This window comes from Centroberyx gerrardi, chromosome 11 (genome assembly GCF_048128805.1).
Source record: "Centroberyx gerrardi isolate f3 chromosome 11, fCenGer3.hap1.cur.20231027, whole genome shotgun sequence".
NCBI classification, from domain to species: domain Eukaryota; kingdom Metazoa; phylum Chordata; class Actinopteri; order Beryciformes; family Berycidae; genus Centroberyx; species Centroberyx gerrardi.
In genome coordinates this window covers 19,287,591-19,301,058 of record NC_136007.1, presented here as the reverse complement: position 1 = coordinate 19,301,058, position 13,468 = coordinate 19,287,591, and the positions used below count along the sequence as shown (strand labels likewise).

At 38.6% G+C, this 13,468-nt stretch overlaps 1 protein-coding gene across 3 annotated transcripts in view; it reads right to left on the bottom strand.

Moving 5' to 3' along the window:
* LOC139931823 (RNA-binding protein Musashi homolog 2-like) overlaps positions 1-12,573 on the bottom strand; it is a 230,006-nt gene extending 217,433 nt beyond the window's left edge. For all 3 annotated transcript variants that reach the window (XM_078286451.1, XM_078286450.1, XM_071925429.2), the window contains exons 1-4: positions 12,446-12,573; positions 12,079-12,119; positions 11,706-11,787; positions 11,027-11,111 (exon numbers count right to left, since the gene is read on the bottom strand). In XM_078286451.1, the coding sequence (XP_078142577.1) occupies positions 11,027-11,111; positions 11,706-11,787; positions 12,079-12,119; positions 12,446-12,507 (270 nt within the window). In that variant the 5' untranslated portion in view covers positions 12,508-12,573. The remainder of the gene's footprint in view (positions 1-11,026; positions 11,112-11,705; positions 11,788-12,078; positions 12,120-12,445) is intronic.
* Positions 12,574-13,468: the final 895 nt, after the last annotated feature.

Genomic DNA, 13,468 nt, shown 5'->3' with positions numbered 1-13,468 from the left:
CCAATCACTCAAATTTGCAGTTGGCCCATTGCCTATCTTGCTTACTTAATTATCACACTAGTGCAGAGATTTGTCCAGCTATATGCTCGTGTCGACTGGTTTAATTGTGAGTGAAATAAGTTATTCAGGTCTGTCATAAGGCAGACTAAGTCTCTGATGGTTGTCTGGAAAAGACCTTTAGGCTAAAAACAAATGAGAATTCACTTCAAGATTTGAAGTCTTCAGCACGGACTAATGGCCAAAACCTGTTATAAAGAGGATGTGAAGAGAGCTGCTTAATATAGCTGACTTCATTACCTATTGTAGCAAATTATCTACATCTGTCCAACTGATACAGCACAATGGCACATAATAGGCACCACATTAATTTAAATGGGCAATATATTTCAATAGACAACATATTAATTATTGTCTGTTCTGAACCAAAGTCTCCAGACCAAAAAATTGGTGCCACCAAATTATCTGCTGGTGCTGCCAACCAAAAAAAAAAAAAAAAAAAGTGCCAGCAGTGGAAAAAAGTTAGTCTGGAGGCCTGCCACACCATAATTTTACTGTTCACATTCTAGGTAGAGTCTTGCTTTGATTTTAGGTGGGAATCATTGATTGAATATGACAGGGAGAAAATGAGAGTCTGAGGCTTGTGACATCTCCAGATATTGCCAAATAACCAGGAGGATGCATCAGATCAGCCCGTTTCTCCATCTTGTGCTTGTTATCTCATTAGCTTCATTTTTCCCGTTTGTTTCACTGGTATGGAGGTACGTGGTGGAAGCCTTATCAACCTTGCATTTACAATGAAGAGGAACTATCTCATGCAACAATGTCATGCTAAATTCTTCTTGCTTTGACACAAGGCTCTTAAAAAGAGAATTTTCAAGCGATCTCATCCAAACTGACTTTTTGAAGGGAAAAACAAACAAATCGAAATTGCTCTCTTGCAGAAAATTACTTATTCGTGTTCAGCAGAGAAACCTCTTCATGTTGCTGCATATTTTTCTATGTGTATTTGAAGGTTTGCCTAGAGGGTGAATGTGATCATCCACTAGTATTCATCATAAATGTAATATACTGACAATCAGTGGCTGAATGTTGGCTTCTGATTCAATATACCCAAATGGAAGAGCAGTAAACTATAATAAAAGACGTGTGACACCTTTTACCATTTGCTCATGAGCAAAACATAATGAGCCCATCAAATCGCTCAAATATTCACAATTAGAGGAAAAAAGAAGAAGAAAAAATCCAAAAAAATCCTTCTGTATAACGTTTAAAAGCCTTTATTATTCTTGGCTGTTTCATGTTAAAATGTCAGAATCTTCATGGTGCAAAGAACAATGAAACATACCATTCACAATTAGTTTACCAATTCTGTGCATTCAGACAAAGCTACTCTTTTGGAATAGGTGGATTTATTTAACGTAAAATACTCAGCATAGTGTTGAGGAAAACAGTGGAAAAGAAAATGAACCAAGGAAACCAAGGAGAATGGAGCCCATCTGTGCAGATCAATTAAGCCTATGAGATTGACTACAATTTTATGTGTTTCAAGGGAAGTCATGATGGGCAACATCATTGTCATCTTTTGTGTCTGTCTCAGTTATTATTGTTATCTTTCTAAATCAGGTCAAATTGAGAAATGAATTCAATAACACCTGGGTATGGCAACCCTGCTTGTAATGAATTCCATTTAAAGATTTGTTTTAGCACTTAGCCCCAGGCATAACCAATTCAAACTCAATTATTTTGTGCGGCCTATTTGTGCAAAGACAACACTATATGCTTTGAATACCAAAGTCCTATACTTGGTAATGTATCTTACATTTACAGCCTATACAAAACATATCAAACCTCATTTCATCGCACTACATAAACTAATTGTTTTTCTGTCTTGCTGAGAATTTCCATTCACCATGGAGCCGCTTGCTGCTTCAACATGTGCAGCAGATCATTTTAACAGAACAGCAATGGAGGTCTTACAGTTCAGGGTTTTCTGTCAGTTTAAAATATTGGAATTATCAAAAAGAGGTAATAATATGCACAGCATTATTTGTTGAAATGGGCCTATGATACAGCAGATTGTCCAGATTACACTTGAAGCAATGCAACATAATTAGGCAATGAGGACTTACTAGCCAATCCTTTTGAGAAATCTTGTAGCAGCACCTTTTTAGGTCACAGCTTATGATGAATGACTCCTTTGAGACATTTGCAAAAAAGGGGAGGGGAGATGTAGCAATTGTTTTCCTTCTGTTTACATATTCATGTGCATGTGATTTTTATGTTGGAAGTGCTTTTATACTCCAGGCCAAGCCGTAAGATATGCACTAGATAACCATGCCATCCAACCAGATATTATTCCCTCTCTGTCTTAACATGATATCTCACCTTAGTGAAACATTTTCACTATTTAGCATGCTATAACAACAAATTCTGCTGTTTTAAATTACTTGGTTCAACAGATGGATGTCCTATATGGCAAGCTCCACCCATCTGGTTCTTAGGCTAAAACAAGCTATAGACAGCACTGCAAATGCTATTTGACTCAAGTCTGCTTTCAGTGATCAATATTGTCTTGATTCACAGTGATGTCACTTGCCTCCATTTGGAAATTGTAGTCCAAAAAGTCATATGTTTGATACCTATAAGGACTATGGTGAACTAAACTAAAACTAAATAATTAAGAAATGAATAGAAAATCTTGTAGGGAATTCAGATTATTGGGTGTGCTAATGTAAACGGTACTCATAACTATTAATGAAATTGATTGTTCATTAACTCATATCAAGAATGAAAACTAAAAATTAAAATATTCTATCAAAGCAAAATATTACATTAAATGAAAAATTCACCCTAAAACAGATTAACACTGTTAAAAAACAAACGTAGACAACATGACATCACGTCAAGAGCTACAGCTACAATGGAATTTAATAGCAAAAACAATTTCACCTAACTAAAACATCAACAGTAAGTGTCAGGTTTCAGCCCCTCAGAATCAAAGAGAGACCCACCATTTTGCATAGTGGTTCAAAAATCATACAAGGAGGAATTTCTCCACCAACAGTAGCCTCAATACACCATAATGCAATGCAGCCGCAAGACGTGTTTTCAGTAAGGGCCATGACTCACTTTTCTCAACTGTAAAACACACTCTGTTGCTCTTACTATGCTATCACTACTGCTTTTTCCACCTCAGGCACATTCTATGGGTTGTCAAAAGGCATTCTGGGAAATGTAAGAAACCACTAACTGAAGTGAGGTAAGTTGAGAGAATATAGATACACCAAAAAAGTAAATTACAACACAACATCACATCACAAAAAACTCCTGGAAAGCACTGAACATCACAGATTGATGATATATAATTGTAGCACAGCGAACTAAACCTCCCATACTGTATCTGGAAGGTGATGGTCTAGTAGTAGTACTTTATTAATCTCACTCTGGGATATTTCTTTATCACAGAAACATCACAAGAAATGCAAGACACAGTACCAAGCACAAGCCAAACAGCACATACGTATCTAGAAACCTGAGACAGAACTGAACAATGTGCTCTAATCAGAGCTGCTAAGTTGCTAAGCACCCACAGTTTACCTTTCATTTATTGTTTTCATAATGTGGGCGTTGTGAAGCCCTTTGAGACTGTAACAGTGATTAAGAGCTATGCAAATAAACTTGACTTGACAGATGTACAACAACATGGTGAACGGGAGTATTGATGGAGGTAGTGGACACAGCCATAAGCGAGCTTGGCCTTGTTTTGAAGGCCGAGCAGGTTGTCTGTGTTACTTTTAAAATGATTTTTACATGGTAAAAGTGCCATTTACAAGTTCTTCCCACACAGTTTACATAAACTGTTGCAAATTGAATCAGCTGTGATGTTCGCATCTGTTGACCTTTTCTCTCTCTCGACAATGACAGAAGATTCAAAAAGAAAATGCTCCAATCACAACAACTTCCGCCTCCTAAATAGTGACGTTACTGCTGTATGCAACATCAAAGAAAGTCCCCAGACTCTTTGGGTCAAAGAATCAAAGAGTCTGGTTCGGACCAGGCAAGTATGGCAGTGGGGTCGATTCCCTGTTTAACTACTCTCACTCTCTTTTAACATATTGCCAGTTCAACATTTTGAAATGCACATGCCAGTATGTATGGCCAGTACAGCCCAGCCATAGGGACACGTAGTCTTGTGAGTTTTGTGAGTTTAGTAAGGACTAGTTGTCTGATCTGACAGTCAAAGAGAGAGTCAGATCAGACATCCAATGCCAGACATCCGATGGCATGATTCTTGTTAATCACAGTCCTGTAATGGTACTAATGCTGCTCATAAGTGCACTTTGATAAAGAGGAACACTGTTGTGGGGCCTTCAGATGGAGCAGGAACTATTTGCTTTCAATGAGAGCAAGAAGGATATTTATAAGGCAAACCTGCCAGACAAGGTGACACAGCCAGTGGGCATGCACATGAGACATTTGTTCAGATCTGGTGGTGAGGATAAAAAAAAACCAGTTGAAATTGGCTCAACTTTTCGGTCGCAATAAATCACTTTTGAGGTGGGGTTGGCCATTTAGCTTTAGCTAAATAGCTGCCTAGCTAACCACTTGACATGCAAACAAATGGTAATACATTACCTACACTTGTGTGGTAACAGCAGTATCTATGACTGAATACTGTTTGATCTGTGTTCAGAAATTTTGCCCATAGTACGGAAACATTATTAGGAATAACGGATATGTACAGCTGTATTCTTTTGTTTGCATTTGTATGGAAACTTGTCTCCCCTGTGATTATTGCCAGTCTGTGTCAAGAGCTTTCTCCTCACCGCAGAGCCAAACTGGCCTCACCGGTGGAGGACTTCACAAATATCTGCTCTTCTGTCTGATAGCCTCTTTACATCATCCTAACAAGACTTTTTCAAGCCGCAGCATTATTTATTAATTTATTAGTTTTGATACAGCGATACAGCTTTGTTACATGATGGAACATGAAATCCTATAGTGTAAAACTGGTTTCTCTCAAGATCTACATCATACAACCAGGTATGTCAGAGTAATAAATGAGAACAGACCAAGAGGATTTCTGCCGCCCCCCACCTCCCTCACCCCCCACCCCTTTTATCTTTCACAGCTTTTTACTACAGGGTCTCCAAGGGCCTCCTCTACACACGATTGTGGGAGATCAGGGCAGAGAAATAGCATACATCTTAAGTTCAGATCTTCCGAAAGGATTTCATATATTAATGCAGCTCCTGGGTAAACTCTCTTCCTCTCTCTTAACAGATATCTACACTGGCAATTTAAGATGATGTGGTTTTAAAGCTAAAAGCGAAATGCTTATCAAAGCATGCAGCTTCTCCCTATTTAAGTGCGTGTGCATGTGCACAGGTGTGTGTGTGTGTGTGTGTGTGTGTGTGACACCAACACAGGGGGCATGGAATTAAAACATAAATGCTTCACATTTGTTCTGTCAATCTACTGATTTTGATATGGAATAACATTTCAAAAAGGATATTATGCAGTTTGGTATGCCCTTCAAATCAGTTTTATTTTTTAAAAGCAGCAAACCTTTACATGAGAATTGTACCACTGTTCACCAAGCAAATCTTTGGTCTTTTATTTTTTTTTTCATAGGCAACATCATCTCTGCATGCACCAGAGAGAGACAGATACAGTATAAAATAAGCCTTCAGCCATAATCAACTGCTGAAGCCAGAGCAACCGCCAGACTTGAACAAGAGCAAGTTACTTTAGCTCACAGTTTTTACATTACTTTCAATTCATATCTGATGGAGGTTTAGATCTGTCCAGAGCAGCTGCTCCTCCCTGCCTTTTCTCCTCTCTTCCTCTTGGGTCTTATCCTGCCTTACCTCAAACATCAAAACAGCAAGCAGAGGTTGACCCGAGGTCATTCAATAAAGGCAGGAATTACCTCAGGACCAAATAGGCTTTGTTTATCTCACAAGAAAACATGGATTTTAGTAGGCTTTGTAGGTTTGTAGGTTGCAATAAGTTAAGATTTAAGCTATATTAATGCTGTTTAAACTATCACGCATGGTATCAGCCCATCATGAACGTATACTTGATTCTTATTTTGCATTCAAGTATGAACTTTGGTAGGTTCACCTCGTTCAGATAATTTGAAAATTATAATGTTTTATTGTATTTGCTCTCCAAGAATCATAACATAATAGCAATGAAGATAATGAAAAATTCCAACCCGGAATCAGTGACATTATCTACTTATCTGCTGCCTTGTGAAGCTCTTAACTGTTTCTTCTCAAATGCAAAACGATCTACTATTTCCGCTCTTGTTTACACTGGCCTGACTTGAAACATCTTCAGTAACAGATGCTATGACTTGCATTTTTCTAAATGGAACAAAGCGTCGTGAAAAATGCTAAATATGTTCTGAATTACCAGCATGTGTGTTTTGAAGCCCCAGGCTGTGCTTTCCCATATGTCCTATTCACATTCATCCCAGTCTGAAGGCACTCTGTTTTCATAACCGGACAAAAAGCAAAGCTCACAGGAAAAAAATAAAATAAAAAAATAAACATGTTGTGATGGTGCGCCTATCTTCAAGGCATGTTCTTCTGCTCATTGACCATGCTGCCATCTCTGTCCATGAGGTTGCATGGATTCCAGAGATGCGATTAGTGTTACTGAAACTCTTCAGAACTATAACCACAAACACAGGAAAATGTTATGCTGGACGGATCGCCCTTTGAGCTGAATTAATATTATTGAAGTAACCATAATACTGTAATCGTCCGGGAGGTATCAATGTCATCAAAGTAGGAAATGCCTCTTTCATGTTTATGTTTGAAGATGTAATATTATACTATGCTGTGTCTGTAACTGAATTGATGTTTGCTCTTCAGAGTCTTTAAAGAGAACAAAAACGGCGGCCAAATCCCAAAGTCATGCTGTTTCAATTCACACATCCCACTGTATCTGTAAAACACAACGAGACAAAGAAACGGCAAAAAAATAACAGCAAATTAGGAATGGTTTCCTTTCCCTGTTTCTCCCATACTCATACTATGACTCAACCGGTTCACTGTCACAGCACCTCCAGCCGCTCTCATTCAGTTTTTTTCAAGGTTACCAAGGACAGAGAGAGAGGTAAGGATCCAATCAGGCAGCGTGATGCTCGGTAGCTTGTATCAACTTGACATCTCCATACACGTCAAGAACCATCCACGTTTGCCAGAGTGGTTCATCCTTAGAGCAACTTTGTAAGAGATATGATAGACCTTAATGCAATGCAATCTTGATTGTATGGATGTGTAAATGTTAAGATATACCCTCCTGCACAACAGATACAGCCCAGTGACTAATGGAGAGCAATAAAACACAGACAGCTGCTTCAGGTTTGCACAGGACACAACAACACGCTCTTCTTTTGTATGCTGATAAATAAGAGTCTTAAATGTTGTGCCGCGGAGGGCTGAGGGTCTGCAGGTTTTTATTCCAACCAAAGACTACACCAGGTGATTTCACTGATTAGTTCCTCCTCTCCGGTTCAAGGTGTGCTAATCAGTGAAATCAGCTGCTGTAGTCTTTGGTTGGGATGAAAAGCTGCAGACTCTTGGCCTTCCGTGGCACATGGTTTGAGATCCCTGCTGATAAAGGAGCAGCAGCAGCACATCAGGAACTACGAAATGTCTATTTCTGCATTTATCTGTGTCACTGGGATCTTCCTTCAGCTTTGGTCAGTCAGTTACTCTGACACACGCTCATCATTCAGTTACAAACTGGTAATAAACAACATGGCTTAGAATGTTGTTTAAGCCATAGGTAACCCTATTACTAAGGGACTCTCAGTACCTTCAACACATTTCAAGTTAAGGGGTATGGAGAAGAGGAAGAAGGTGTTGAAAAAAAGGCATATCACATAGAAACCAGTGGAATGTAAATGTCTCATCTGAAGTTGGCTTTATATCTCCTAGAATATAGACTTTATACGAGTCAAACCCCTAGAATAAAAACACATAATAATTACATGATTCAATTAATTTTGATTGCAAAGAATTCAATGCAATACTAGTAATACTTGCATATGAAGAGTTAATTTCCAAAACAACTTCCAGTGCTCCTTCACTGTATGTGTACACTGAGGCTGCGATTCATGTAAAGTTGATTTGATATCAGACCTTCACGTCAGTATTCAGACTTATCTTTGGTACCGTCTTATCAGAAGAACATGCATGTGACTGAAGTCAGCCAAATCTGAAGTACAGTAGAGCCTACAGTAAGTGTGTGATGTAAATGTCATTATCTGGATTTGATCAACTTTAAAAAAAAACAAAAAAACTTTTTCTGTAATTACATCTTTATACAGATATAAATCAGAAGCAGGGGAATCTGCACCAGAAGTGGTCCCAAAATAGAAAATGTTAATTATACCAATCTTATCTACCTTGGCATATCAATTAATGTGCTTTAGAAGAACAAAATTTGTGTCTTAACTCCAACGTAGTACTTATGATAAGAAATAAGGCCAACTATAATCTACTTACTTCCTATGATGTTAGGTAAAAGACAAAGGCATACATTTATAAACTTTATTATCAAAAAAAGAATGAAACATGTTTTTTTTATGACTCAAAAATGTATTTCAGATTCAACCACCAGCAAACTTAAGCTTAGCGGTAACTTGACGTGAGCGGAAGATCATCAGTTTGAAGGGCAAGGCATTGAACCCACAACTGCTGCAGTAGGGCTGCTCAACAGGCACTAGTACAAGACTGGTTGTACAGAGCAACTCCCAGGTGTGAGTGTGTTTCTATGTGCAGCCCTTCCCCCTGCACCTATTCCCACCGGCCTTTGCTATATATATCGTCAAAGCTGTCAAAGATGTCGGTTCAAAATGTCAAGCTTACAGTTATCAAGCCGCTCTCGACTCTGCATCAAAGTGTGTTTGCATAGCCACCTCTTCAAACAGCCCCTTAGCCTGCTTCTTTCTCCTCTACATGAAACAAGTGTTGGCACATTTTGCAATGCCATCATTCTTACTAGCTGTTCATTTCATTGCAAAAGCCCTCGTGTTTTCTCTGTATTCATTTAGCAGTGACTGACAACCACAGCCAGAAATTTGCCACCAGTGCTACCGTAAGTGTAACAACAGAAGTACTACTGTAATTTCACTTAACCCCCACTCCCAAAACGTGATGTAACATCTAGAGTTAATATATTTATTATAAAACGTATCACTTAAGCACATCTGTAGCCCAAACTTTGACTGAAACATGGATGGTTATCAAATCACAACCAAAATTACTCCCACCCACCTCTGTCAAAAAAAAAAATAGGAAGAGTTATACAGTGATATTTTGTTTAAAAACACCAGTACCTTAAGTTAATCATCTGATATCTTTAAAATATCAAACAAACAAGTCTGTAAGCCAGGAGCTTAAGTTACTTACAATCTCTTAGAAAGCCCCATAATGTGTTTTAATGTAGTGCTATCAATCATTTTGTAAGAGTAGGTGTGTCTTTTTTTTTTTCAGATGGTAAATGTCTCATTTTGGAACAGGAGAGGAAACACAAAACCCATAAACCCCTTTGGAGAAATAAAGCCTCCATCGCTGAGCTGTTCTGAAAACTGGCCAGAAAACCTCAGAGCTCCCGAATAAAAAGTGTTTCAACCAGCCGTGCTTTTGCAAACTTCGCACAACTCTGCTAGAAAGAAATGGAAAGGAAAAAAATTAAAGTCCACTGAACAACTAACAAATCTGAAGCTTTCACTGCTCTGTGTCCATCACACTGGCACTCAAAAATAAAGATACAAGAAGCAACACAAAACCATAATACTGAGGCTCACATTTTGTTATAATCTATATTGTTGTACAACTCAATATCCATTAATTGCTTTATACAGTATTCAGATTTGACTCTCCTATTGTACACTGCCTGCTGAAGTATAATGTATTTGTTTTTCCAAATATATCCTGAAGAATATTCCTCCATCTTAAGTTCCCTTCAGCAGACAAAGCATTTATTTCTCAATATGCACCATTCCATTTCTGAAGCTATGTGGGCATATCTGGATATTACCACCTACCGAGCAGAAATCCCAGACAAATATAATTTCAACTGAACACTGTCTAATCCATCACTACACAGACATCTCTTCAAAAATGACTAGCATGTTTAATTATTCATCTGCTGACAAATTTGAAAAGGCAAGTACAGTCCACAATAGTTCAAAGTTTTTCATAAATGAGCACAGTGTGTGTGTGTGTGTGTGTGTGTGTGTGTGTGTGTGTGTGTGTGTGTGTGTGTGTGAATTGCCTCAAGTACTGAAGTAAATTTAGAAAAACCTTAAAAAGTGTAGAACGCATATTTTTTTAATATATTTTTTTTGATAAATATTTAACACAATACTTCTGCTGGATGGTTGTCATTTTGCTGAAATAACTAGGCAGTATTTAAAAAAAATGCAATCATTTCCTTACACAATAGTTTAGATACTGTCTTAGTTAAAAAGGTTTATTCTGACTGGTTTCCTCGCAATTATAGATCAACCCCGTGTTTTTGACAGAAACGATGGTACCTTTTGTGAAATGTTGTTTAGAAGCTATTGTATATTATCCCACTTATCAGTGCATCAGGCATGATGCTATATGTAATATCTGCTGGCTCGGCGTGAGGCGGTAGGCCTGAGACAGCACGCCCTTCAGCGGAACATGAGATATGTGCACACTGCACATGTGGCTGCAGCGAAGAAGGGGGCGTGTCAGCCTCATTCATCCAGAGGAGTGAAAGTGAACACATATAATATTCACCCCGGAGTGGTATTTTATTGCTAGGCTTAGTGTTGAAGGGACCATCATACATTTGCCCCTTATACATGACCTTGATCTAAACAGCCTGTTAACCTAAGAGGTGTTTACCATCAGGCCTCAGGCGATAAAATAAAAGTAACACAGTAAGACATTTGCTCTGCACTGCCAGAGCAGTGCTAGTGCAAAAAAACATGAAATAAACAGTCATATAAATGCAGATGAAATTAACTCACCGTCTTTGAGTCTAATTCATGGTGTTGTTGAGCTAAGACTTTATCTACACTGGCAGCATCTGTAAACGTAACAAACCCAAATCCTCTGCAAAACAAAAACACATACAACAACAATGTTAAAATGCATTTATACAAATCCACAAGGACATCATGCATTTTTTTTTCCATCAAATAAAAGAGATGAGGAATATTGTAATTCCACCACAATAAACTGCATATCAATTGACATACTATTGCTATAACCTTATTATTACAACATTGAATAATGGTAAATATCTTTGAAATCCAGATTATGGAAGTGCTTTAGCAGATTTACAACTCGGATGTTGAACACTGATGATCATTATTTGGCATGTTACAATACAAGGCGACACTACACCAACATTGTGGTGCAGTCACAAAGTCAATGTCAAATTGCATTCGGCCGCAGCTTTACAGCAGTGAGCATTTAAGCTTATCTGGCTTGCTGTGAAACCACACGCAGGCGCGCACACACGGACACACACATACAACACACACACACGCACGCATGCACGCGCACGCACACACACAGATACACAGACACACGGACGGACACACACACACACACACACACACTGGATTAATACTAAACACGGGCAAAGTAAGCGATATCCTTTCACACACACTGGAAAGGAAAAGTAAAAAAAAGCCCTTTTACCTTGAACGTTTTGTCGTGGGGTCTCTCATCACCATACATTCTCTTATTTCTCCGAATTTACTAAAATAGTCTCTAAGGCTGTCTGTGAATAGAGAAAATATGTCGGGTCATTTGACAAAAACATATGGGCATGCTGTTGTCACTGTGATTCAAAAACACCCCGCGATGCGCATAGGGGTCGAATAGAGGACTTCAGATGGACGGAGATCAAAAATAACATTGTGCGCACACACTAGTGAGATATCCCATACAGTACACTACTGCACGGTGCACATACGCACGGATACCGCCAGCAGCTACAACAAGCACCCAATTACAGCGACGAAACAACAAGAAATACTGGCTACGGTGTAAAAGAGAATAACAGTCTCACCTGGTGAGGTTTGCCAGCTGAGGCCACCGATAAACATTTTACTGTAAGGAGAAAACACAACAGAAGTGAGTCCAGATGTCAGTTCGGCCATTTTGACGACTAACTACTTCTAAAAGCGACCTTAAAGGATAAAGGAAGAATAAGAAAACACATTCGCGCGTGGTAATTACACTGAATCTTGAAAAAGGGGGGAGGCCACTCTCGCTACAAAGCTGAAGCTCTTTAAAACTGCATCTGGAAACAGACCCGTGCATGGTTTAAGTGCGTACTGTGGGGACGAATCCAGCACGGCAGTCGAAGTCCTCTCCAAGATGTTGTAACATGAAAAAAAATCGTACCTTAAGATTAAATTTAGAACAATTCTTACCCCGGGTCATGTTGTGAATCATTTAGGCTTCCGGATGTGGCTTGACTCCCGTCTCCTTCCATATCTATTCCAAACTATAGGCTGGGACTACAGTAACAGTAACAGACACACACAGATACGGCAGGAGATATGCAAAGCCCCGCTATGAGAATATTACTGAGCCGGGAATGAAAGCGTCACACGTGGGATCAGCTCAGCCCCCTGCTCCCTCCTCCCTCTCTCAGCATGCTCTACCTTAGCCCAGAGGGGGCGGAGCGTGGCTCTGTCACCTAACCAATCCAATTGACGTCAATTCAGGCAATCTGCAAACCAATCCTCCTATTTGTCATTTAATTAAGCAATAAGCCAGGAGAGGTGAAAGTGGCTTAGTGCTTTTATTAAAGGCATAACACACCCGTGTAACTAAAAAAAGACCAAAAATGTTCAAGAAATCGTTATTTTTTAAATCAAAAATAGCCTAATAAGGCTACTTATTATTCTTCCGCCAAGTAATACAGTTCTTTAAAAAGTAGGTAACAAGAGGCGATTTTCCATTAGCACATTATATTTAAATTAACTGTTATGCTAGCAGGTGTGTTTGTCGAGATTTTCAAACAGCTAAATGTCGTTGTTACGATGTGAAGCACTAAAGTTACTGTGCAACATTGTATCATATTGTTGCATATTGTATTCATAAATCGGCTGTAACATGCCATTGTATTAAAAATGAATGCATGCTAATATTCAATTGTTGTTTTTAAATTAATGATAATTACATGATAATCATTATTAAACAGTATGTTTCCACCTAGCAATAGCCTAGTTCTTGAATGTACCAGAAACTTATAGGCTAAGTGGTGAGTTTTGGTTAGGCATTAATATTTAAATGAAGTCACAGGTGTGCCTTTATCAGGTGGCTTCAAACATGACTCAGACAATCAGAACTAAAAATATTGGATTTGTGCAATATTTTTTATAGCACGCTTTTGACAGCAATGCGAGCCTGTTTATTAACAATGTTATAAACTACTATTGAATTAAAAT